This window comes from Schistocerca piceifrons, chromosome 1 (assembly GCF_021461385.2).
Source record: "Schistocerca piceifrons isolate TAMUIC-IGC-003096 chromosome 1, iqSchPice1.1, whole genome shotgun sequence".
Classification (NCBI taxonomy): domain Eukaryota; kingdom Metazoa; phylum Arthropoda; class Insecta; order Orthoptera; family Acrididae; genus Schistocerca; species Schistocerca piceifrons.
This window is the reverse complement of record NC_060138.1, coordinates 575,399,679-575,426,471: the sequence shown is the minus strand read 5'-3', so window position 1 is coordinate 575,426,471 and position 26,793 is coordinate 575,399,679. Positions and strand designations below refer to the sequence as shown.

General features: G+C 45.7%; 1 protein-coding gene across 1 annotated transcript in view; it reads right to left on the bottom strand.

The window, feature by feature from the left end:
* Positions 1–26,793, bottom strand: part of LOC124753411 — a 110,673-nt gene that overhangs the window by 48,623 nt on the left and 35,257 nt on the right. The window contains exons 3-6 of the mRNA XM_047249018.1: positions 24,027–24,232; positions 5,716–5,939; positions 4,949–4,977; positions 2,593–3,058 (exon numbers count right to left, since the gene is read on the bottom strand). Coding sequence (XP_047104974.1) covers positions 2,593–3,058; positions 4,949–4,977; positions 5,716–5,939; positions 24,027–24,232 — 925 coding nt within the window. The remainder of the gene's footprint in view (positions 1–2,592; positions 3,059–4,948; positions 4,978–5,715; positions 5,940–24,026; positions 24,233–26,793) is intronic.

Below are 26,793 nucleotides of genomic sequence, written 5' to 3'. Positions count from 1 at the left end.
TAAGCATTATTCATTCAAGGGTACATGCACCACAATTAAGTAGTAAGTGGGGAGAAGGAGAATCTTAGAAGCTGCAGGAGATGCTGGCGCAACGAAATATTTGATAGGAAGTCTTATCCGCTCGTTCAGACGCAAGTACGATGAAATAGAGAGCTCTCCACAAATAGGGAGTGTTTAAAAAATAATTCCACAAACTGTTGTGAGAAGTTCCTTGCACACAAACGAGAAAAATGTACAGTAAACATGGCCTCTAAAAAGCGCATGGCTTAAGAGCTATGGACACTTTTTCATCTTCGATACTGTATTTTGGGAAGAGGTAGTACGGACCAAAACAAGAAAAAAAAAGATACCAGTGAACATGGGCTCTGCATTCATCCCTTAAGAGCTATATGCGCTTGTTCAATAAAAGAGATGTGTTCCAAAGTAACCAAGACGAGCAAGTGCCATGGCTCTTAAGATATGCATTTTAGAGCCCATGTTTACCAGAGATTTTTTCTTGTTCGGTGCAAGTAACCCGTCCCCACAGTTTGTAAAAGTATTTTTGAAACACCCTGTATAAGAGACAGTGAAACGAAAACAAGACAAATGGAATAAAGTAAGTAAACTGTTTGTTATTTCAAAAATAAGCGCTGTAAGTGTTAATAAATTTATCCCACTGTACGATAAGACGGCCAGTGCCTTCACGGGAAAATATTTGCGGTTGCCTACGGAACCACGATTGTACCCAGGCGTGCATCTCTTTTGCCGAAGCCAATCGACGGCCAAGAACGTGTTTCTTCAAGGCACCAAAAATATGTAAATCGCATGGGGAGAGATCGGGACTGTACGGAGGACGCGTAAGGGTTTCCAAGTGAAACTTAGGCAGTGTAATCGAAACAATTTTGGCAACACGCTGGTCGAACGTTCCACATGCGTCTTCTTTATTTCTGAAGCGCCGAAGAAAGGCATTTGCGGCCGTCGATTTGTTCGTATGAAGAAGTGACCGGTGGGTACAATTATAGTTCCGTAGGCAACGGCAAACATTTTTTCCGTGAAGGCACTGACCGCCTTGTCTCCAAGTGGGATAAGTACACTACTGGCCATTAAAATTGCTACACCAAGAAGAAATGCAGATGATAAACGAGTATTCATTGGACAAATATATTATACTGGAACTGACATGTGATTACATTTTCAAGCAATTTGGGTGCATAGATCCTGAGAAATCAGTACTCAGAACAATCACCTCAGGCCGTAATAACGGCCTCCATACGCCTGGGCATTGAGTCAAACAGAGGTTGGATGGCGTGTACAGGTACAGCTGCCCATGCAGCTTCAACACGATACCACAGTTCATCAGGACTAGTGATTGGAGTATTGTGACGAGCCAGTTGCTCGGCCACCATTGACCAGACGTTTTCAATTGGTGAGAGATCTGGTGAATGTTCTGGCCAGGCAGCAGTCGAACATTTTCTGTATCCAGAAAGGCCCGTACAGGACCTGCAACATGCGGTCGTGCATTATCCTGCTGAAATGTAAGGTTTCGCAGGGATCGAATGAAGGTTAGAGCCACGGGTAGTAACACATTTAAAATGTAACGTCCACTGTTCAAAGTGTCTTCAGTGCGAGAGGTGACAGAGACGTGTAAACAATGGCACCCAATACCATGACGCCGGGTGATACGCCAGTATGGCGATGACGAATACACGCTTCGAAAGTGCGTTCACCGCGATGTCGCCAAACACGGATGTGACCATCATGATGCTGTAAACAGAACCTGAATTCATCCGAAAAAATGACGTTTTGCCATTCGTGCACCCAGGTTCGTCGTTGAGTACACCATCTCAGGCGCTCCTGTCTGTGATGCAGCGTCAAGGCTAACCGCAGCCATGGTCTCGGAGCTGCTGGAACCGTCGTCGAACTGTTCGTGCAGATGGTTGTTGTCTCGCAAACGTCCCCATCTGTTGATTCAGGGATCGAGACGTGGCTGCACGATCCGTTACAGTCATGTGGATAAGATGCCTGTCATCTCGACTGCTAGTGATACGAGGCCGTTGGGATCCAGCACGGCATTCCGTATTACTCTCCTGAACCCACCGATTCTATATTCTGCTAACAGTCATTGGATCTCGACCAACGCGAGCAGCAATGTCGCGATTAGATAAACCGCAATCGCGATAGGCTACAATCCGACCTTTATCAAAGTCGGAAACGTGATGGTACGCATTTCTTCTCCTTCCACGAGGCATGACAACAACGTTTCCCCATGCAACGACGGCCAACTGCTGTTTGTGCACGAGAAATCGGTTGGAAACTTTCCTCGTGCCAGCACGTTGTAGACGTCGCCACCGGCCCAACCTTGTGTGAATGCTCTGAAAAGCTAATCATTTGCATATGTCAGCATCTTCTTCCTGTCGGTTAAATTTCGCGTCTGTAGTACGTCATCTTCGTGGTGTAGCAATTTTAATGGCCAGTAGTGTAATATTAACAGTTACAGCGATTACTTTTGAAACTTTCTTTCGATCTGTCTCGTTTTCATCTGACTGCCCCTTCGAGTTACGTTTGCCAGGCGAGAGCGGCCTGCCCGTATCACGGAGGCACGTGCGCGCTTACCTGTGAGTCCGGGCGGCACGGGCGCCTTGTGCGGCGGCGGCGGCGGCGGCTGTGGGTGGTGCGCGGGCGTGAAGTGGAAGAAGGAGGGCGACGCGGCCCTGCTGAGCGAGCTGAGGCGGTCGTCGCGGTCCTCGGCGTACAGGCCGTCGCGGCCCATGGCGGCCAGCTGGCGGCCCTTGGGCATGAACATGACGAGGAAGACGACGGCGGCGGTGGCGACGAGGCCGAAGGCGACGCAGGCGTCGCGCTGGGGCGGCGTGGCGAGCAGCAGGCCGGCGAGCAGCCAGGCGGCCGCGATGAGCACGGCGGCGCCCGCGCTCAGCCCGATGAACGTCGCCTCGCGGTAGTTGTCGCGGATGGCGCGCGACTTGACGGCCAGCACGGCCACCAGCAGCAGCAGCGCGCCGCAGTACGACAGCGACGCCACCAGGTGCGCGTACGGCGACCGGCACGACCACACCCACCGCTCCCCGCCGCCCTGCAACGGGCGCGCCCAGCGTGCGTTCACCCTCCACACCGTTTATCGTTACACTCCTTTTTCGGAAAGTGACGGTACACGCAACGGCGTTCTTTTCTAAGCCTTACGTCACGGGGCACAGCTGGCTGTTAGAGATCCCGGTCACTGAAGAGTCGCGATTCTCTTCGGTCAAATGTCCCAGCACTAGAGAAAAAGGACAAAGCGAATCCCAATTGGTAATACTTGGCAGAGGACTTCCAGTTCCCGTATTCAGTTGATAACCGAGGGAAACTTCCCGAAAATCGAGGACGGAAAAGGGGAATTGAGACTATTTTGACTATTTTATTTAACGTCTGGGAAAGTAATTTTATTCCTACAGTGTCACGGTCGGAATGCAGGCATTCACGGCCGGCGTCTTCGGTATTCTTGATATATGATTTATCTGGTTCACATGGCTCTAAGCACTAAGCGACTTAACATCTGAGGTCATCAGTCCCCTAGACTTAGAACTACTTAAACCTAAGGACATCACACACATCCATGCCCGAGGCAGGATTCGAACCTGCGATCGTAGCGGTCGCGCGGTTCCAAACTGAAGCGCCTAGAACCGCTCGGCCACACCGGCCGGCTATGATTTATTTGCATAAGGCAGTGGTACAATGCGAATTCTCTGCTTAGCGTTTCTTCTTCAACTGCTGAAGGCTCCATGAGAGCCTTTAACGACACCGCGATCTTAGGCAGCATTCTGATGACGCAACGAACAAACTGTTCAGTGGATATAAACAGCCGGCCTCTGTGGACGAGCGGTTCTAGGAACTTCAGTCTGGAACCGCGCGACCGCTACGATCGCAGGTTCGAATCCTGCCTCGGGCATGGATATGTACAATGTCCTTAGGTTAGTTAGGTTTAAGTAGTTCTAAGTTCTACGGGACAGATGACCTCAGATCTTAAGTCCGATAGTGCTCAGAGCCATTCTTTTTACATATAAGCGGTTGCGCTTGCTCACCTGTTTTGAGCCTGTAATAGCTGTCTGAGTCGTTAAAGCCTCCGACGTACTCGACACCAATGTAAGATGAAATATTGGGCAGAGAATTATCTATGGACCACGACCTTATGCCAATAAATCAAATATCAACAACAATGTTATTCATCGTCCCAGACAAATATTAAAATCTACTCTCTCTGTTCTCTCTCTCTGTCTGTGGGTTTGTAGGTTATTAACACAATAATTAGGTAAAGAAACAACTACACTTTTTAAAATGGAACAGTATGGTATCTTAATGTAAATAAAATTGGAAATCTGTGGTAAGTTTTATGGGAGCAAACTGGTGAGGATATCGGTCCCTAAGCTTACATAATACTTAATCTAACTTTTACTAAGTTAAGCTAAGGGAAACACAAACAGCCATGCCGGAGGGAGGACTCGAACCTCCGACGGGACGAGCCGTGCGAACCGTGACAAGACGCTCCAAACCGCTCGGCTACCACTGTTATCGACAATTAATAGATCGTGAAAACGAAAGTACAGTAAAATATCATATGTCAGTATTCGCAATTAAACGTTTCGGAAAATAAAATTTAAAACCTGAGAGACGTAAAAGGATAAGGCCTGACTCCTAGAATAAGAGATCTTCTAAACACAGCGTGACAACACTGAGAAGCCCTTCTGATGGCAGACTTTCTCATCGGCCGTAGTGACGCTGAGGTTGCGGCAATGGACTCGCACTCTGAGGGATCACGGTTCTAAACCCTGTCTCGCCACTCGAATTTAAACTTTCCATCGTTTGCTGAAAATAATTAGCGCGAATGCTGGGAAGGTTGGTAAGGCATGTGCACGACCGATTGCCTCACCTACCGTTGGCCGATTTGAGCTTGGTTTCGCCTGTATTAACAATGAACAGGACGACACGTTAATTCCTCCCCCAAGACTTCAGGCGCATTAAATAATAGTGCGAGAGATCCTGGCAGGAGTCACAGACAGATATACGCGAGTAGCAAAACCGAAGAATCTTAGCGTCAGAATCACCACGCCGTTATTAGCGTGCGAGCAACGGTAGAGGAGTAGAACTAACGTGCATATGTTTGAAACATATACCTATCAATTTATTTTAGAATGCAGATTTGCCGCGCGTGATAGCCGCGCGGTCTAGGGCGTCTTGTCACGGTCCGTGCGGCTCCCCCCGCCGGAGGTTCGCGTCCTCCCTCGGACATGGGTGTGTGTGTTGTCCATAGCGTATGTTAAAGTTAGATTAAGTAGTGTGTAGGCTTAGGGACCGATGACGTCAATATTTTGGTTCCACAAGACCTTACCACAAATTACCAAATGCAGATTTTCTAAAAGATTTATATTTTCAGTATTTTTTGTGTTTATTTGAACTATAAAAGTTAAAAAAATTGGAAGTGAACAATCTTGGAGGGTGGAAGGAACATTATCGATAAACGTTTGTATCCAAATACGGTAATCATTCTCAATTTTTTTTTTTCCATGTTCTTCAGTCGGAAGTTGTAATATAATGTGATGAGCAAAATTGGATTCCAGAAGAAGTGGGTGAATTTTGATGTTCTGGAAGTAGGATAGGCTTTCTTTAAGGCAGATATAATAAAGGTACAGGCTCCGTCGACTAATGTTTACTTTACCGACCGAGGTGTCGGCTATTAGCAGAGACTGGCGCTTACGTGCAGCAGCGGCGGCAGCGGGCGCAGCTCGGCGGCGGGCGGCGACGCGAGCAGCCACTGCACGCCGACGGCGACCTGCGTGAGCACCGCGAAGGCCAGCAGCAGCGCCTGGTAGGCCGCCGGCAGGTACACGCCGCCGTTCAGGCTGATCAGGAAGACGCACTTCACCAGCAGCGCCGAGAACACCACCGCGTACGACACGCCCGCGCCCATCCTGCCGACACGCGCGCGCCACAAATGAAGCACCTGACAGCCGGTAAATTAACAGATTACCTCCGACAGTTAAATCAGTTGTCACTGAAAGGAATAACAGAGAGATTAGAACTATAATAAGGGTGGTACGAATATTTACCTCATCTTGTCGAAAAGCACAATAGTAATGTAAATGTATGTGAAAAAACAGAAATTTAGTGCAAGTGACAATAATAAGCGGTGCTCGCGTTGTGGGACATTTGTCCCTCACTTGAATCTTAAATTGTAATCCGTAAAGCTCCCAATTATCAGGATGCAGAATATCTCCCTTACGGATTATCCATACATAGCTCAATAACTTTTGAAAAAGACAAAGAATAGCTAAAGTGTTCAATTATAAATGGAGCCAGTATTTTCGTTTCAAATACAATATTCTGATTGTGATGGCGTAGGTGATGAAAATAACCGCGAGTAGTTAAATACCGATGCCTATGAACCGGGATTTGAACAGTTCAGTGACTAGGACTCTTTCCTTTTCTTTTTTGAGTCATCAGCTTTCTGACTGATGTGATGCGTCCCGCCATGAATCCCTCTCCCGTGCCAACCTCTTCATTTCACAGTAGCACTTGAAAACCAAGTCCTCAATTATTTGCTAGATGTATTCCAATCTCTGTCTTCCTCTACAGTTTTTGCCCTCTACAGCTCCCTCTAGTATCATGGAAGTCATTCCCACATTCTTAACACATGTCCTATCATCCTGCCCCTTCTCAAAAATGGTTCAAATGCCTCTGAGCACTATGGGATTTAACTTCTGAGGTCATCAGTCTCCTAGAACTTAGAACTACTTAAACCTAACTAACCTAAGGACATCACACACACCCATGCCCGAAGCAGGATTCGAACCTGCGACCGTAGCAGTCGCGCGGTTCCTGTCCCCTTCTCCTTGTCAGTGTTTTCCACATATTCCTTTCCTCTCCGATGCTGCGCAGAATCTCTTCATTCCTCACCTGATCAGTCCATCTAATTTTCAACATTCGTCTAAAGCACCACATCTTAAATGCTTCGATTCTCTTCTGTTCTGGTTTTCCCACAGTCCATGTTTCACTACCGTACAATGCTGTGCTCCGGACGTACGTTCTCAGAAATTTCTTCCCCAAATTAAGGTCTGACACTAGCACACTTCTCTTGGCCAGGAATGCCTTTTCTGCCAGTGCTAGTCTGCATTTTATATCCTCCTTGCTCCATCCGGCACTGGTGATTTTGCTGCCTAGGTAGCAGAGTCCCTTAACTTCATTTACTTTGTGACCATCAATCCTGATGTTAAGTTTCTCGTTGTTCTCATTTCTGCCACGTCTCATTACTTTAATCTTTCTTCGATTTACTCTCAGTCCATATTCTATAGTCATTAGACTGTTCATTCCATTCAGGTGATGATGTAGTTCTTCTTCAAAATGGCTCTGAGCACTATGGGACTTAACTTCAAAGGTCATCAGTCCCCTAGAACTCAGAACTACTTAAACCTAACTAACCTAAGGACATCACACACATCCATGCCCGAGGCAGGATTCGAACCTGCGACCGTAGCGGTCACGCGGTTCCAGACTGAAGGGCCTAGACCCGCACGGCCACACCGAGTTCTTCTTCACTTAGCGAACAAATTTCAGATGTTTGTAGAGGAAGAGGGTTGAAAGAAGCCTATGGAGGAACCCTTTCGCACGCACAACGTCGAAATGAAATACGTTGATCTATTATTAGATTATGGACATACCGGTGAAAGAATGTGAACGTGAACGTAAGCAGAAAAAATCTTAGGATTATTTTCCAAAATAAAGAAAAATCAACTGAAATGCAAGACGATCTTTTTTCAGTGTAATTGTGTAAATAAGTTGTCAGCTTCGGAGAGAAACACGTAAGTAATGCAGTAAGCTTTTACATCTGACTTGTATAATGGGGCAATGAAATGAAAACGTGACAGGTGGAAACAAAGTAAGTAAACTGTGTCTTATTTCAAAAGTAATCGCCAATTCTATTAGCACATTTATCCCACTGTGATACAAGGAGGTCCAGGCCTCCATTGAAAAAATTTTTGCGGTTGCCTACGGAACCATGATTGAACTCAGGCGTGCATCTCTTCCTCCGAAGCAAATAGACGGCTCCGAATTTCTTTCTTCAGGCTTCCAAAATATGGAAACCACACGGGGAGGGATTACATCTAAGAACACCGTTTTTTTAACCAGAAGCAAGTACAACGTTGGAGCCCACTGACTGAAGACACTTTTAAACAAAAATGAAATACGCCTGAATTTCTCATATTGCAGAACATAAAAAGGCAGTTTGTTCATCATAAATGTATAATCCACCCTTTCTATTTTCTTTTAATCTCATCTCTAGCTCAAACAGACATGAAAACGAGCGACTGCGAACACTTTTAGCACTTGCCAAAAGTTTCGTTCCGATATCCTTTGGATCAAATACACTTGTGTCAAAAAGTAAAGCTACAAACGGAACTTTTGCAAGATTACTTTTATTTTGCCACAAAACAGTATAAACAGGGATAGTAAAGTAGAAACAATGTAAAGAATACAGAACTTAAACAGCTGCAACATGCGTAGCGGTAGACAATCATGTTCTTCGTTTTTTGCAACTTGTCGGATTTGCAGACGCATTCTCACAACTGGTTAATCTGCATAGTATGGTGTGTGACAACCTCTGGCAGCAATACAGACCTGACAACGACGGGGAATGTTGTAAATGATGTCACCAGTTTCATGTTGAGGCAATAAAGCTCGTTCTTCCAGCAGAGCTGCACGCAAATATTGGAGAGTGGTTGGTGGATGCTGATATGACGCAACGCGTGTCCCTAGTGCATCCCAGATACGCTTTACGGGATTCAAATCTGGAGAGCGAGAAGGTCAGGCCATGCGTGCAACATCTTCCGTTTCCAAGGAAACATCAACCACTTGTACTCTATGAGGTCGAGCATTATTGTGCCCACTTATGAAGTCTAGGCCCACAGCTCCTCGCAACAACGGCACATGAGGTCCCGTGATTTCCTCAAGACATCTGACAGCAGTGGATCCATGCTGATTCACCGATACAATTTCATGGAGAGGTGTTCCACTGGCCATCATAATCCCTGCCCACACCATCATGGATTCTCCTCTCCATCGGTCTGTTATCACAATGTTTCAATCCAGTAATCGTGTTTCACGTCCACTCCAGATGCGAATTCCTCTCCAGATCAAACCGGTACTCATCTGTGAAAAAAACATTAACCCACTGTTCGACCGTCCAGGTGGCATGTTGACGACTCCACTATAGACTTCTCTTCTGTGAAGACGCGTCAGAGGTACACGTACGGCAGGTCTGCGTCAGTAAAGACCACTCTGCCGAAGCCTTCTGTACACCGTTTTTCTCGATACAACAAGTTCACTGGATGCTGCGAGGTCAGATGTCATCTGCTGTGCTGTACTATGGAGGTATCTTCGTGCCCTTACAGCCAAAAACGGTCCTCTCTCTCTCTCTGATGTCACACGTGGTCGTCCCTGTCGTGCCTTTTGGGATACAGTTTCGGTCTCTAAAAACTGCCCCCACGTCCGATAAAATACAGAAAGATTCACATTAAAACATAGGGCCACATCAGTTTGCAACTATCGTACTTCCATTCTTACTGTAGTCCTCCACCACAGAGAGTCTGGCAGACGTCTTCTCTGTGCCCTACTGCACCATTTGCGACTGTATACACAGCTACAATCGCACCAAAAAGTATTGGCACAGTTAAATTTTAGTGGTTGTAGGTTAAACGAAACATATATTTCAGAACAGAACCCAAACACTTGGCACCTCACATTACATAGGTTACAAATACGTCCAAATGACCTGTCCGTAAAGTAACATACAGTGTTATGAAAATAAACATCGCTCTTCTGGATCCAAAAAAGTATTGGCACACGCATATCAATCGGACAGTGTTTTCGTTTTCTTCATTGATGTTCACCTTCTAATTGCTAGTGTGCATCCCTTTAGCATCTATAACAGCACGTAAACGCCTAGGAATGCTTTGTATTAAATTCCGGGTGATATCTGGGGTAATTTTCGACCATTCCTCCAGGAGCACTTTCTCCAAGTCGTTTTTACCAGACGGACGGCTTTTTCTAACTTGCGTGTCAAGATGAGTCCACAGGTTCTCAATGGGTCCCAAATCAGGGCTCTGAGGTGGTGTTAGAACCCTTCTGGGGTCATTGTACAGTAACCACTCCCGGGTTTTCATGGCGGTATGATTTGGGTCATTGTCTTGCTGGAAATGAAGCACCCCAGTAAGGGCCAATGTCTGTGCACTAGCGTGTAAATTACCTCGCAACACGTCGATTTATCTCATATGATCCATTGTACCGTGGATTAAGGGCTAGAATTCTACGCCAGAAGCCGCCATACAGCCCCAGACCATGATACCGCCCCCACCGTGTTTGACTGTGGGATGCATGCGTTTGATGTCCAGGTGCGTATTCGGCTTGCGCCGAACTTTCTTTCTTGTATCAAATCCAAACACATTGACCTTCGATTCGTCACTAAATATCACAGTGTTCCAAAACTCCATCGACTTGCTGATGTAGTCCTTGGCAAACTGCAGGCGGTTAATTTCCGATATGAATGGCTTTTTACTGGGAGAACCTCCATGTATGTCAGACTCATTCAACACATTTCATATAGTTTAAACACTAACCGTCTTGTCGGACTTTGTCTGAACAACCTCAGCAATAGTTGCTGATCTTGTAGCAGGTTCCTTCCCAGCAAGTGCGATGATACGGTGACGCTCTCGGGTTGTAAGCACATTTGGACGTCCAGGACAACACTTATTCACTGTTGTTCCAGTGTCTTTATATTTATGAATGATGGCTCGTACCGTGGTATAGCTAACAGACACCTCTGCTCCGATTTGTCGATAGCTTCTCCCTTGTGAATGGAGCAATACCACTCTCTAACGCAACGCCACTGAGTGTTCCTTCTTCTTCGGCCCCATGACAGGGCCGTCAACAACACGCAGTGTCTAGTGCGTCAGCAGATGGCGTTCCGGTACCTGAAAACCCAGCAATATACCGAGAAGCCACGCTCTGAGCCAATGCTTTTTGTGTGCAGAGGAGAAACATGTTTGCCCTTAACATTGCATTCCTTTGTAGGCACTGTGGGCAGAATTGTGATGTCTGGTATGTGAGGTAGCACGTACGTGTGCTGTGTACCGGAAGGTGCGGCATTTGTAACCAGCAACGATAAATACGCACGTGTGCCAATACTTTTTGGTGCGATTGTATAGTGGACTACCCGGCAAACATTACGCCGTTTGAGAGGTCCCCTGGCGCCGTCGTTGGCGTGATTGTCCGTTGCCGGAATTCCATCTTCCGTGCAGAACGCAATCGTACGGATCATTATATCGTGAATGAAACACAGGACGGGGAAATAGCGATTTGTTGCTTTAATTTTGGACACCAGTGTATGTGAATACCAAGCGTCACATTCAATGTATTAGAAACATAATTTTATTTCAAAGCTCTGACTTGGGGTCTAACACATCACACACGTACAGGGGATAGGCGAAACAATGTGAACGGTGGTAGTAATGAGGTAGTACAATCATGGTGTGAGGAGCATGCAACTGAACTGCAGCGTCTTCCCTGGGCAGCACACTCCCCGGACACGAGCGTTATCGAACCCTTGTTGGCGGTATGGAGTGCAGATTCTGGAGCAGATTTCCGCCTCCTCGTCACTACAGAAGAGGTTCTGATCGAAGAATGGCATAACATTCCACTGGAGAGTATACAATTGTTATATGCCAGTATTCCAAGAAGAATCACAGCTGTACTAAGGGCAAGCGTCATGTTCAGTGTATCAGAGAACATCATTTTATCTGACAGCTCTGACATGGGGTCCAAGACACAACATACGTATGCGGGATAGGCAAAATAACGTTAGCGCTGTAGATGGTGGGAGATAACGTTCTCCAGACATTCACCAAACACATATCCTAATCCCCTGTGCGTTGTAGATCAGTACAAGCTCGTTCAAGACTAATCACACGACATCAGAACCGATATCTAATTTCCTCTGTACCATGAGGTACAGTGATGATAGACAATTCTCTGTGGAAATTACAGTTGTCTCACGAATTTAGTTTCCTGGCAAACGGTGTACTGTAGGCTCAGGGTTGTCAGTTCGTACAACCGACATGCGGAAGAGTGTGCGTCTCTCTCACGACAGAGCGCAGACGACAAAGCGGAGATTCAATCAGCAATACAGTGGAAAGGGATCATTTTCACCGCGATGTGGGGAAGCATCGAAATAGCTCGACGTACGGGATTCACGCGTTCATTGTTGACCCGAGGAGTGGTGTGATCGCCCCGAATGCGACGTTCCAGAAGTGGAGTTGATCTGGGCTTTAGCTACTTGGGCTACAATGCTCGTCCTTACTGAGCTGCACCTGGTGAAGACGTACGCCTATTTGACTGCCAGTGAGGCCGCCCACTCAAAAACATATGCACGGCGTGATCACAAGTATACAGACCATCTATTAGTTGATATTAACGTGAAATGTGTCCATCCTTCGTCTTCCTGACGGCTTCAGTTCTGCTTGGGACACTTTCAGTGAGGTCTGAATGTGTGTGCAGGAACGGCAGCCCGTTCTTCCTACAGAGCCACAGCCAGAGCAGGTAGTGACGTTGAATGTTGAGGTCTCGGGCGAAGTCACGTTCTAAGTCGTTCTGAAGGCGTTACATAGCTTTCAGCTCGAGACTTTTGGCAGGTCAGTCCATTTGAAGAATGTTATTGTCGACATTGCCTCACAGATGCTGCTTTATGACAAATGTATTCTCATGTTGATACAAACAAACATCTCTTCCGAACTTTTTGTCTACTCTCTGCAGTATACGATGCCTTAAAATGTGTTCATATACTACCGTTTAGCGGTTTCTTATGAGCAGTAAAGGGATCTCAGACTAATCAAGAGAAACTCTCTCATACCGTAACACCACCTCGTCCCTACTTCACTGTTAGCACTATACATGGTGGGAGATAACATTCTGCAGACATTCACCAAACACATGTCCTTCCATCAGATTGCAGCTCGGTATAGCGTTATGCATCAATCACCAAACACATGTCCTTCCATCAGATTGCAGCTCGGTATAGCATTATGCATCAATCCAGATCACCATTTTCCAATCATCTACCACCCAGTGACGTCGCTCTTGACACCACCTCAAGCGTCGCTTAGCACTGACTATATAAATGTGTGTCTTACAAGGAGTTGTTCGATCTAGTACCCCAAACGTCTTAACACCCTACACACGCCACTGTGCTTGCTTGTCTCCTGGGAGCACTTTGCAGCTCACGCGTGATTCGTTCCGCTGACTTCATTCGATTTTTTACGACCACCTTCCGCAATGCTCGACGCTCCCTGTCTGCCAGTGGATGAGATCTGCCTGGTCTTCACTTACTTGTGATTGTGCCTCCGCGTTTCCACTTCACAATCACGTCACCAACAGTGGAACTGAGCAACTTTAGAAGGCTTCCTGATGAATTTATTACTCGGACGGCACGTTCGAAGTCACTGACCTCTCTGGACAGAGCCATTCTGCTGTTGCTACTTCTCTACAGACAACATAATAATCCCCGCCTCCTTTCGCCCCTCGTGAGATCCACTGGTCAGTTTCGCATTACGTGGGGAATTGCGGATACTTCCGATCAAGTAGTGTAGAGCGGGTCTCCAATGCAACTGAAAGACGAACTGCCGCCTATCAGTTGCCACCAAGGACTTTTCCTAATATCATCACAAATCACAACTCTTCCTGAAGGATGAAGTATGGAATCACTGTAAATAGAGCTCTTGAGCCCCAACACAGATAACGTGTCACGGTGCACTCAAACGTGTGACACACCAGAGTAACTGCTCTAAATTTTAACAATGTTATTGTTCTAGAAGTGATTTTTATTCCGTTTTTAGTTTTTTAAATAAAGATATATTTACGATATTCCGGGTGTATTTGAAAGTGTTCTATGTTTTCCATAGTTTGGTAATCCTTTTAGCAGCTTGCCCTCGAAATATGCTCTTCTTTATGATTACACTGAATTTTCGGACGTCGATGTAAATTTGTAGGCTTTCTTGGCCAGAGTCATTCCGTGGATAGTAGACCATGTCATGTTGTAAACTGATGCACTAACGTCAGAATATGTAATATTTCTGGGACAATCCAACTTTCACTTTATTATACTGTTATCATTACTGGTCGCTTAAAATCTCCGTAGGAACAGGCCTCGGAAGGCCCAACGGTACTGACCGACTGTCGTGTCATCCTCTGCCGATAGGCGTCACTGGATGCATATATGGAGGGGCATGTCGTCAACACACCGCTTTCCCGGTCGATGTCAGTTTTCGGACCGGAGCTGCTACTTCTCAATGAAGTAGCTCCTCAAAAATGGTTCAGATGGCTCTGAGCACTATGGGACTTAACATCTGTGGTCATCAGTCCCCTAGAACTTAGAACTACTTAAACCTAACTATCCTAAGGACATCACACACATCCATGCCCGAGGCAGGATTCGAACCTGCGACCGTAGCAGTCGCGCGGTTCCGGACTGAGCGCCTAGAACCGCATGACCACCGCGGCCGGCGAAGTAGCTCCTCAATTTGCCTCACAAGGGCTGAGTGCACCCTGCTTGCCAACAGCGCTCGGCAGACCAGACGGTCACCCATCCAAGTGCCAGCTAGGCCCGACAGCGCTTAACTTCGGTGAACTGACGGGAACCGGTGTTAGCACTGCGGCAAGGCCATGGAAATCCTTTAAAAGTGCGTTAAATAAAATTTCGTCATATGGCTGGATGCCGGGAGTGGAGAGTAGGAGACCGTTTTTTCCCGTAACAGCAGTCTTCTAACTTTTTCGTGTGGCTAGCCACGAATTACTCTCCTATGCCAATCGTTGCATCTCGGAGTAGTGATTGCCACGTACGTCATCAATTGTTTGCTGGATGTTTCCAGTTTCTGCCTTCCTCTACTGTTCAAAAAATGGCTCTAAGCACTATGGGACTTAACATCTGAGGTCATCAGTCCCCTAGACTCAGAACTACTTAAACCTAACTAACCTAAGGACATCACACACATCCATGCCCGAGGCAGGATTCGAACCTGTGACCGTAGCAGCAACGCGGTTCAGGACTGAAGTGCCTAGAACCGTTCGGCCACGACGGCCGGTCCCTCTACTGTCTTTACCCTCTACAGCTCCCTCTATACGATGTAAGTTATTCCCTGATGTCTTAATAGATATCCAGATCACCGCAGCAAATCAAAGAAATAAAAAAAGGCAAAGCTCCAGGATTTGATGGGATACACCCAGAGTTCCTCATCAATTGTGGATACAGGACTCGTAGATGGCTTGCAAGCTTTTCCACTAATGTTATGCAATCAGGCCTAAAAAAACTAAAACCATAGCAATACTGAATCCGGGTAAACCAGCGAACAAAACTGCTAGCTAAATCGCCCTCCTGAGCTGCACCTACAAGCTTTTGGAAAGAGTCAGCCTCAGCCGAATCGGTCCAAAGATCTATGAAGTTATTCCCATCGAACAGGCAGGATTCAGACCAAACAGAAGCTGCGCAGATCAAGTGCTCAGCTTAACTACACACATAGAAGCTAGATTCCAACGTCAACTTAAAACGTCAGTGACTTTTATTGATCTTACAGCTGCCTATGATACAGTATGGAGACAAGGACTCTTGTACAAGCTCGCCATTGTAATACACTGTCTAACCACAATCAGGCTCATTAACAACTACCAAGCAGCCCTTGGCAACCAACTAAGCAGACAGAAGAAACTTAATAATGGTCTTCCTCAAGGCTCAGTTTTGGCGCCAATCCTGTTCAACTTGTATACATCTGACCTCCCTAAACAGAGTCAAGAAAGTTCATCTATGCAGACGATCTGGCCTTGGCCACGCAGCAGAGAACTCTTAAAGCTGGTGAGGAGATCCTATCCGCAGATGTAATTACAATAGATGAACAAAAAGTGGAGACTGATACCAAATCCAACGAAGACTGAAGTCAGCTGCTTTCACCTAAACAACAGAATGGCCAATGCGAAGTTGAATGTCACATTTAATGGTCAGGTCCTTCACCACCAAGACTGATCAAAATATCTAGACGTGGCTCCTGACAGAAACAGGAAGCACATAGAAAACACCGCAGCAAATCTGAGATCACGCAATAATATGATACAGAAGCTGAGTGGTACCTCAAGGGGCGCAAGTGCTACGACACTGCGATGCGCTGCCTTAGGGCTGGTCTATTCTGTTGCTGAATACTGTACCTCAGTGTGGCTCAATATCACACATGTGAAAAAAATTGACGTGAAGCTAAATGCAGCAATGAGGACAATAACTGGCTGCATCAAATCTACTCCTCTATACTGGTTACCACCTCTAAGCAACATTGCGCCACCAGAACCCCGAAGACAGAACGCCCTCCTCATGGAAAACCAATGCACTCTGACGTTCCTGCATTCCGAATGAACCGATTAAAATCTATGCAACCATCTGTCCTACTGATAGAATCGCTACAGGCAGCTACTTTCAGTATCAACAAAAAATGGACAGAAATGTGGAACACTATTGCCCATGAGGAGCATCAGACCCTCCAAAGACTAGCCGGTATGGAACTAACGCGACGTGCCTGGAAAACAATCGGATCCGCACAGGCCACACGCCGCGAATGCTTCGATTCTCTTCTGTTCCAGTGTTCTCGCAGACTATGACTCAGTACCATCCACTCCCGTGTTCCAAACATGCATCCTCAGAAGTTTCTTCCTGAAATTAAGGTCTATGTTTGATACTAGTACTTCTCTTGGCCAAGAAGGCCAGTGCAAATCTACTTTTTATGTCTTCTTTCTCCGTCCATCATCGATTATTTTTCTGACTAGGTAGAACAGTTCATTAACATCGTCTACTTCGTGATCCCCAATTCTTAAGTTAAGTTTCTCACTGTTATCATTTTTGTTACCTCTCACTACTTCCGTTTTTCTTTGGTTTACTTTCATCCCATATCCTGTACTCATTAGACTGTTAATTCTTTTCAACAGACCTTGTAACTCTTTTTCGCCTCCACTGAAGATAAGCAATGTCCTCAGCGAATCTTATCATTCATATAGTTCCTCCTTGAATTTTAATCCCATTCTTGAAACTTTGTTGTATATCCGCAATGTGTTCGATGTATAGATTGAACAGTAGGGACGAAAGACTACATCCCTTTCTTACTCCCCTTTTTAATCCGGGCTCTATGCTCATGGTCTGCCAGTATTACTGTTCCCTCTTGATTTTTGTGTATATTGTACATTACCCGCCTGTCCATATGGCTTACCCCTATTTTTCTCAGAATATCAACCGTATTGCACCATTTGACTTTGTCGAATGTTTTCCGAGATCGACAAATCCTATGAATATGTCTTAATTTTTCTTCTGTCTTGCTTCCGTTATACACTGAAGCGCCAAAGAAACTGATATAGGCATGTGTATTCAAACACAGAGATATGTAAACAGGCAGAATACGGCGCTGCGGTCGGCAGCGCCTACCTAAGACAATAAGTGGCTGGTGCAGATATTAGATCAGTTACTGCTGCTACAACGGCAGGTTATCAAGATTTAATTGACTTTGAAGGTGGTGTTATAGTCGTTATCATGAATTCCTTTTTGCCGTTATTTCTGGGTTTTGAGTTTTACACATTGCTTTGGAATCTTCGACTAATAAAATGTGCACATCTGTAGGTTTTTACATATACGTCTGTGCTCGGCAAATCGCCTTACTGCGTGTAGCGGAGGATTCTTCTGGTGTCAGTATCATCCTCCCCATCCCTGCTTCCGTGTCGTATTCTCGAATAATGCGTGGGAAGCAGGACTGTCGGTAGGCGGCAGCAAGAGCTCCGGTTTCTCTGATGTTTCCGTCGTGGTCATTTTCCGAGACACGCTGGAGAAAGTATTGTGTTACTCTACTCTTCCTGACGTGGCCGGCCGCAGTGGCCGAACGGTTCTAGGTGCTTCAGTCCGGAACCGCGCTGCTGCTACGGTCGCAGGTTCGAATCCTGCCTCGGGCATGGATGTGTGTGATGTCCTTAGGTTAGTTAGGTTTAATTAGTTCTAAGTGTAGGGGACTGATGACCTCAGATGTTAAGTCCCATAGTGCTTAGAGCCATTTGAACCATTCTGAACTTCCTGATGTGTACGCTCTCCGAATTTTAACAGTAAATCTTTCCGTGTCGTACAGCGTCTCCCTTGTAACGTCCATCAGAAGGTCTCGCGGTTGATAAACAAGCCAGCGACGGTATGCGCCGCTCTCTAATAGATCTCTGTGTCTTCCATTAAAACAGACCGCAATTACGCAATAATCGTTAGAAACGAGTATTCTGTAAGTTCGGCATCCGTTTCTCCTCTAACTATCTTTATGTGATAGTCTGACTTACGGTCGCTCTGGACTCTTACTCCAACGTTTTTTACTTTTGTATCGGGGTGTCAGTAAACGGATCAGATTAGGTACCCAGCTACGGACTGCGGTGGCAATGAGTGTCGATTAACGGGGCAGCAGGGTCACGGAAGAAGGTGGACTCACGACGTAAGTCATAGAAATAGCAGTTACATAGAATCATTTATTCCGTGCGAAAAGTACAGCAGTCTTAGTGTTGTAAGGCGCCGGTCAGAGACCCGAGGCCAGGCTGGTCTCGGTCGGTGAAGTGCTCTTATCTCTTCAGGTGTCCTCCCCTGTAACGGCCAGCGCGCGGCCTCGCCCCGTCGAGCAGGCAGCAGCTTACACGAAGTTACGATGCCAGCACTGCGGCCGTGTAGGGCAACGTCATGCCTCGGCTAGGCTGTTGGCACGCCACTGTGAAGATGCAGGACTCAGTGCGGAAAGCACTCGAGCACGCAGAACTGAACCGTGGGCCCCAGCGCAGGATGTAGGGGCGGTGCTGCAATAGCAGAGTGTGCCCTCAAAAGCCAGGTGGCGGCTAGGAGGATAGACCCAGGCGCGAACATGAACCCCCACGTAGGCACAATGAAGTCGGTAGAAGTTATCCGGCAGATGGTCCTCGGCTGAAATGCACCAATTCGACTCCCAGCAGCATCAGGCCTAGACGCAGTCGGTAGTTCTACAGCTAGCAAAAACAGCGTCCAGTAGAAAGAACTGCCGGCCGGGGTGGCCGAGCGGTTCTAGGCGCTACAGTCTGGAACCGCGCGACCGCTGCGGTCGCAGGTTTAAATCCTGCCTCGGGCATGAAAGTGTGTGATGTCCTTAGGTTAGTTAGGTTTAAGTGGTTCTAAGTTCTAGGGGACTGATGACCTCAGAAGTTGAGTCCCATAGTGCTCGGAGCCATTTGAACCATTTTTTAGAAAGAACTAGATGGCTCATTTCAGCTGGATGATAGCTGGATGCAGGTGGAAACAGACAATGCGTAGTCGGGACGGGCTGTATTAATGGGTGCCATCACTCGTCGTCACGTAGACCAAGGAAGTGTCTCAGTGGCGGGCATGGACATGCGGTAATCCAGACTGCCATCGTTATAGTCTACTTCCGTACTTCTGCAGCGTCAGCAGTGTTGCAGTCCCAGCAGCGGTTGTCGAAGATAGATGTGTAGTAATTTGTTGCACTGTGAGGACCAGGCAGCGATTCTGGCTGTGTTGGCAGACTCTTCTTGCAGTTTCTATCGAAAGTACGCCCTGCGGGTTTCCGTCTGCTCCACATCTCTAGAGCTTTTTTGCGTTAGGATGTGGTGACATTTTCTGCTAACCTGGCCACGAGTTTTTAACATCCAAGTAAAAGAAGGTCTGGTACAATAGTTTGGTTTGGTACTTTTTCCAGAGATTTATAGCCAATAATTTACTCAAACTACAATGGATCTCTTCAACTAATTATGTACGTTACATTTATTTACTTTCGGGATCAATATCCAATCTCTGCATAAGTCATCGATTCTCTGCAGTTCTTTCTTCTGGGTACAGCGATGTATTTAATTTTTCAGTGGAGTTACTGAAAATGTAATTCGTGTTTTGAATGCTGAAGGCAATATGACAGAAAATACGTGTGCGTGCCTGACGGTGTGTGTCGCTTTGTGCAATGTGTGAGCTATCGTTATCACGACATTTACAAAGCGACTTTTTTCTTTTTTCAAATTGTGTGTGGCCAGCCGTCGTGGCTGAGCGGTTCTAGGCGCTTCGTTCCGGAACCGCACTGCTGCTACGGTCGCAGGTTCGAATCCTGCCTCGAGCATGGATGTGTGTGATGTCCTTAAGTTAGTTAGGTTTAAGTAGTTCTAAGTCTAGGGGACTGATGACGTCATATATTAAGCCCCATAGTGCTCAGAGTTATTTGAACCATTCGAATCAAATTTTGTGTTCCCACAGGGTTCAAAAAATTCAAATCGCTCTGAGCACCATGGGACTTAACTTCTGAGGTCATCAGTCCCCTAGAACTTAGAACTACTTAAACCTAACTAACCTAAGGACATCACACACATCCATTCCCGAGGCAGGAGCCGAACCTGCGATCGTAGCGGTCGTGCGGTTCCAGACTGTAGCGCCTAGAACCGCTCGGCCACCACGGCCGGCTTCCCACAGGGAACTGTATCCCTAAGCACGTATAAGTTACCGTTTGAGACCCAGAAAAGAAACGTTATTCTCCTCTCCGTTACGGTTCAATATTTCGTAAATATCATCCACGTTTTCTACTAAAGTACGTTGTGGTCAGTAAATGACGAAAGAGGAAAGCGCTACATCTGATGGGAGTTAGTGGTCTGTCTGCAGACTCACCTCGACATATTGGGCCGCACGTAAAGCATTCTGTGTACTATTTTGATATTTTGAAAATGTGCTTTTGATTCTGAAGTTATTTTAATCACTTCTGATGCTATTTCCTTGATCTCGATGTTCCCCGTGAACGAAATGATAAATGAAAGGCTATTCTGAAGTGAAACAAATTTACTAGAAAAGCTAGTTGGTTTCTTGAAAACCCGTTCGCTTGTCCTCTAAGTTTGGAAAAAAAAGTTAGTAATTACTCTCTGCTTCTGTTCGGAGTAGCGCGCCACAGCAGTAGATGAAACTGACATAACTGTACGAACATATCTTCTCTATATTGTAGAAGAGCAGTCCAATTACAAATTTGAAAAGCTGGATCCACGAATAGTCTAAGCACGAGTATTATAATCCGATTACCGCGTGTCATACACAGCCGTCACGGTAATTATGAAACACGTACAACTGCGCTACATGAGTAACGACAGCGGAGCGAGGAATTGAGATGACAAGTGGCGCTGCGGCTTAATTAATTGCCTACTTATCGCGACTCGCCTGTGCACTGGCGAGCCGCGGCGCGAGGCGGCCGCGCGACAGGTTTGCGACGCTTTGTCACTGCCGCCGGCGCCGCGTGGCTGCTTCGACGCCGCGGCCGACATTCTTCGCTCGGGCGATCGCCACTCGTGCGGAACGGGCTGCCCCTCGCCGAAGTTCACTCCGCGCCTCTCTGCCAGCTGAGATGGAAGCAGGTGACGAGACAGGAAAACTTTGTCAGGAAACTAGATAATGTGACTCGAACCTGTTTGCTACACAACACAAAGATCCACGCAAACGTGTTTATGTGTTTGTTCGTGGTAGGACAGAAGAATCTCTTTCACATCATCAATACGAGATCCTTCTTCGGACGCACTATTCGTCTGTGTGAGTCCTGGTATTATAAAAAAAATGATAAAATATTTGTTTCTGTCAGAAAAGATTGCGCCATAATATATATAAAAGTTTTCATATAGTACCGGAATTCGCTTCAGCTGATCTGTGAAAACCAGCCGAACGACGAAGTGCAATGATGAAGAAACTAAATTCGTACCCGGGAGGACCGCGTTCAAGTCTTTGTTCAAGCGACCTTATTCAGATTTCCCTGTTTTTTTCCCCCTGAATAATTTGGGGCGAGTGGCGGGATGCTTCCATCAGAAAGGCTAGAGCTTCATCATACTTGTTCTGTCCAAGGGAACACCGTCACCCAAGTAAGATTTTAAAATTCCTCTCTAGGATGGGCGAATTTCTATTAGCGAGCTGCTCGTTCCAAATATGCGACCTGTGTCTCAACCTTTGCATCACGTGACTCTTCGTCTGTAAAGAGCTGCCAGTCTAACCCGTAATGAGACAGTCGCAGAGAAGAAGCAACATTTACCTAAAAATTTACCTAAAACCCACACTCCCTCTCCAGCGAAGTATACGCCGTTGTGAAATTACAGACAGAGCGTCCATATGGCACATTGTCTTTCACAATAATCCAGCTAGCAATTTCACCAACTCTTATATTTTTACTCTCCAAAGCAACATGAAATACATCATAACAGCCATGTCTCGCTATATAGTATATTACTTTAAGTTGTTCCCACTCTACGGTATAGCTCATCCACTATGTCGCAATTTTTTAAAGAAAATAACCCATTTATATTGTTATTTACGTACAGCTTTAGCTTTACCTTTGTTCGCGTATTATGAAACCTAAATAATTTTTTGCTTTCTAATATTTGGACTCCTTTATAAATGAACGCTCACAGAAGAAACATTCACCAAGTGATGAGATGTGTACAAGAGCAAGGGCAGCCGGACAAGGTTTCAAAGAAAGAAAGAGTAGAATAGGAATTAATAAGCAATTAATCGAATGACAGATCGAGGATCATTTAGTAATGTACAACCCGGTGGTGTAAACATAATTTCTCTATCAATTTTATTTCGAATTTCTTGAAATTTCAGCCACGATTGAAACCATTAACGAAACTTCCCAGGGAAAAGAAAGTTTATGACAATTATTGTTAACATACTGAGGAACCAGGATGTGGAAATAGATTTCAGCTGCCGTCATTAAAACAAATTGATAATATACTCCGAATGGCAGCAGCCGGTAAAAACTACTCCTGTTGTAAAAAACGGTCCTCCTCCTTACTCGTGAAGGCATGGGGATACAGTGAGAACCGCCTTTGCGCCAGTTAGATGTGACCCAGAACAGGAAGCCTCTCTCGGCAAAATGACGTGACAGCTCCTATGTCTCACTAAGAAGGCGTCAGCCCCTGCCCTCCTAGGTAGTTGGCAACGGCTCTTTACTTTTTGAAGTGTATGCCAGGACAGTGGTGCCATTCAACCCACAAAAGGCCTGACAAGTGCCATGTCCTACTTATTCAGTTTGAGCTTCGAGTCGGACCAGCAGTTGCAGCTTCATCTCCGTTGTGGACGCATCTTGCTACAGGTATTTAACTAATTGCAATTAGTAGCAGTTTAGCTGTCGATCATTTTGCACAGAACACAGCGATATCATTAGGTTACGCTGGCCTATTCGTCTACTCAGTAAGTAAAAAGTATCTCATGCTACGAGCACAATCCCATGCCGTCAGCCGCATGGTAAGATTCACTGAAATCTCGTCCTTTGGCATTTTGATATGCTCTCTCTGGTTGGTATTCCCTCTCCGCCCTGATCGTAGTTCTGCGTACGTGTTCTGTGTCATCTCTCGTTTCATAACATTAGTGAAGGCTGATCTCTAAATATTGTGTTTTGATTAATTCTAATTTCAGACTATATCAATGTTTTCTTGTTTCTCCTCATTCTTTGTTATTAGAGTTGGGATTTCCTTCGGCCCCTCCCAGTACTGAAACAAAATAGGGACCTCCTGCAAATAACTACGTTTCCAGTGCCTTACACTGTCGAACAATTTAAAACCCTGTCGGCCTCTCAACATTTACCACACTGAAGAACTGGGGTAAGCGTCTTTTATTTTCGCTGTCAGGGATTGCAAAGATATGTGGAAGACAGCAGGATGGGGTAGCTGCAAACGACAAAACTTCCACCCTTAAAATCCTTGACGGTGATGCTTCGTTACATTCTGTCCTGTTCTGTGATGTCCATCGTGTACTGACCTTCATGTGAAAATTAAAGCAGTAGCGAGTCAGAATGACATAGTCTCCAGGGTCTGAATGCAGAAGAGGCAAGGTAAACGGTAGACAAGATGAAGTACTTACTGAACACGTGGTATCATTTGTGAAGTTTGACAGTTGAGCAAAGAGTGAGCGACGGTACCTGATGGTGGCGCAGACGGCGGGGGTGGGCGTGGCGGCGGCGACGGCGGCGACGGCGGCGCACAGCAGCAAGCCCAGCAGCAGCGTCTGGCCCAGGAAGAGGTGGCGCCGGCTGGGCGCCGTCTGGCGCGCCTTGCACACCACGAACACCTCGAAGCCCAGCATCAGCAGTGCGCTCACGCTGCACACCACCAACAGCGGCACCACCTGCCGAACGCCTGCTGCTCACTAACCTGGCACTCCACTACAGTCAAATGCCGCACCTTGCATAACACGAGTACTTCAATGCATTGTTCAGTCGGTTGTTTTTTCGTTCAGTTGGCTTTTTCAGTCGAATGAAACTATCCTCTGCGGCCTTGTCAGCTATATTAATGTTTTCCTTCACTCACCGAGTTTAATGCGAGAGAACCGACTGACACAAGTCTCTGTCCGTTTCTGCCCGTTTTCCACTCAGTCTATGGGTTTTATTAATAGACCTTTTCAGATTTTCCGGTTATACCCTCACCATGTCTAGGATTGACAAACTTTTTCACACGGAAAAAAAGTATTTTATTTCAAGGAGATGTGAATAAGACGTAAATTTCTAGAAATAAAGTATTTTCAAAATGTATGTATTTACTTACTTAAATACAAATTTTAGCACTTCGGGCACTAAGTATCAATTTTTGGTTGGTTTTAAAAGTTTAATACCTCATGCTGCACAGTAAATTTATGCGTATATAAACCAACAAACTCTTTTTAACAAGTTTTTATTAGGTCAGTTTCTTGTCTGTTTGTCCGGTTCAAATTTTGTACTTGATTTATAACTGTCTTCCCGATAAGCTAGACACCTGAAACTTTCAACATAACTCAGAACTCGATGACGCTTCAGTATTAACTAGCTTTTGAGTGGGGTGTGGCTCGCAGCACTTGGTCTTTTTGTCTGTTAGAAACAAATTTTGCAATTGATCTTAAACTAACTTCCCAATAAGCTAAAGACTTAAAATTTTTTGCGTAGCTCAGAACTGGATGACAATGCAACATTAGCTCGCTTTCTTTCCTTGCGTGGGGAAGAGAACTTGGTGTACCATTTTTATTTTCCTGTTTTCCTCTTGCAGTCGCGCATGTTTCTCAGTTAAGAATGAATGCCACTAATCTTCCTTGTGAGCTCGATTCTCTGTAATTATTACATTGGCGGTCTTTTCGCGAGATATAGGTGGGAGGAAGAGATATATTGTTGACTCAGTTGAAGAGAAACTGAAATAATCCTGACATTTACCACATGTCTCTGTGTCGTAATCTCATCAAAATATTTGAAATCAATTGAAAAATTTCACACGCGCGGGACTACAAAGCAGAGAGTAACTATTTAAATAAAACACTTTTTAATACAATACTTTTTAAGACGGATTAAAAAGTATTAAACAGTCCATTCTGACCTATGCAGATAATCCTGAGCATTTGTGCTTTTGAATTTTTAATAGCTATGACAATACTTGTAAAACTGAAAACGGAAAACATGGGACACATGCAGCGGATAATAGTAAGGAGTGTGGAGAGTAACTGTCCTTGAGAAGAATCACAGAAATATTCATATCATTTGAAGTTCAATAACAGTGTTAGCGCTGCATGGTGTCGTGGTTGCAAAAATGGACCTCGCCATAGACGTCGGGGTGATGTATCATACAGGCTATTGCGCACAGTTTGAGTCGTAACACAACGTCCTGTGGCTGCACGAAAATCATTATTCAGCATGGTGGCGTTGCTATCAGGATTCCTCCGAGCCATAATCCGTAGGTATCGATCATCCACTACAGTAGCAGCCCTTGAGCGGCCTGAGCGAGGCATGTCATGTATCTCCTCCATGTCCGAACAACATCGCTTTGGTTCACTCCGAGACGCCTGGACACTTCCCTTGCTGAGAGCCCTTCCTGGCACAAAGTGAAAATGCGGACGCGATTGAACCGCGATATTGACCATCTAGGCACGGCTGAACTACAGACAGCACGGGCCGTATACCTCCTTCCTGGTGGAATGACTGGAACTGATCGGATATCGGACCCCCTTCGTCTAATAGGCGCTGCTCATGCATGGTTGTTTACATCTTTGGGCGAGTTTTGTGACATATCTGAACAGTCTAAGGGACTGTGTCTGTGATACAATATCCACAGTCAACATCTATCTTCAGGAGTTCTGGGAACTGGGGTGATGCAAAACTTTTTTTGATGTATGTATATCGTACTGAATGTATCTTGAGGACCACACCTTACTCAGTCATCTGATTTCTCTCATTCTTATATTATTACTGTGATACATATATAAGGCTTATTTGTTTTCATCAGGCTTTTGGTACATCAAAATATACTTGCCGTCTTATTTGCTTCTATTTAAGCGGTATATACGAACAAAAGTTTATAAATATCAAACTTTCCACTTTCTTACAATAACACAACAATCTCGACGATGCAAACAAAGGTTACCTTTAAAGGTAAGCTTATGTGTGTTGAAATATGTCTGCGTACTAGTATTAATGTGTAGATGTTTTTCGTGTTTTAAGCATTTGTGTGTCGTGTAAATGAAGCTGAAATGGTTAACCAGATAAGCTTTCGCCTAGCCGATTGTGGAGAAACCGTGTAAAAAACCACACACGGGCTGAATGTCAAAAGTGATTCAAAGTAACGGGGCAAACGGAGACGGTTCTCGCCTTCCCGTGTCTGGCACACAGCGAGCAGTCACATTTTTAAAATAATACAGTATAGCTGCTTAGTTGAATCACATTACAACATCTT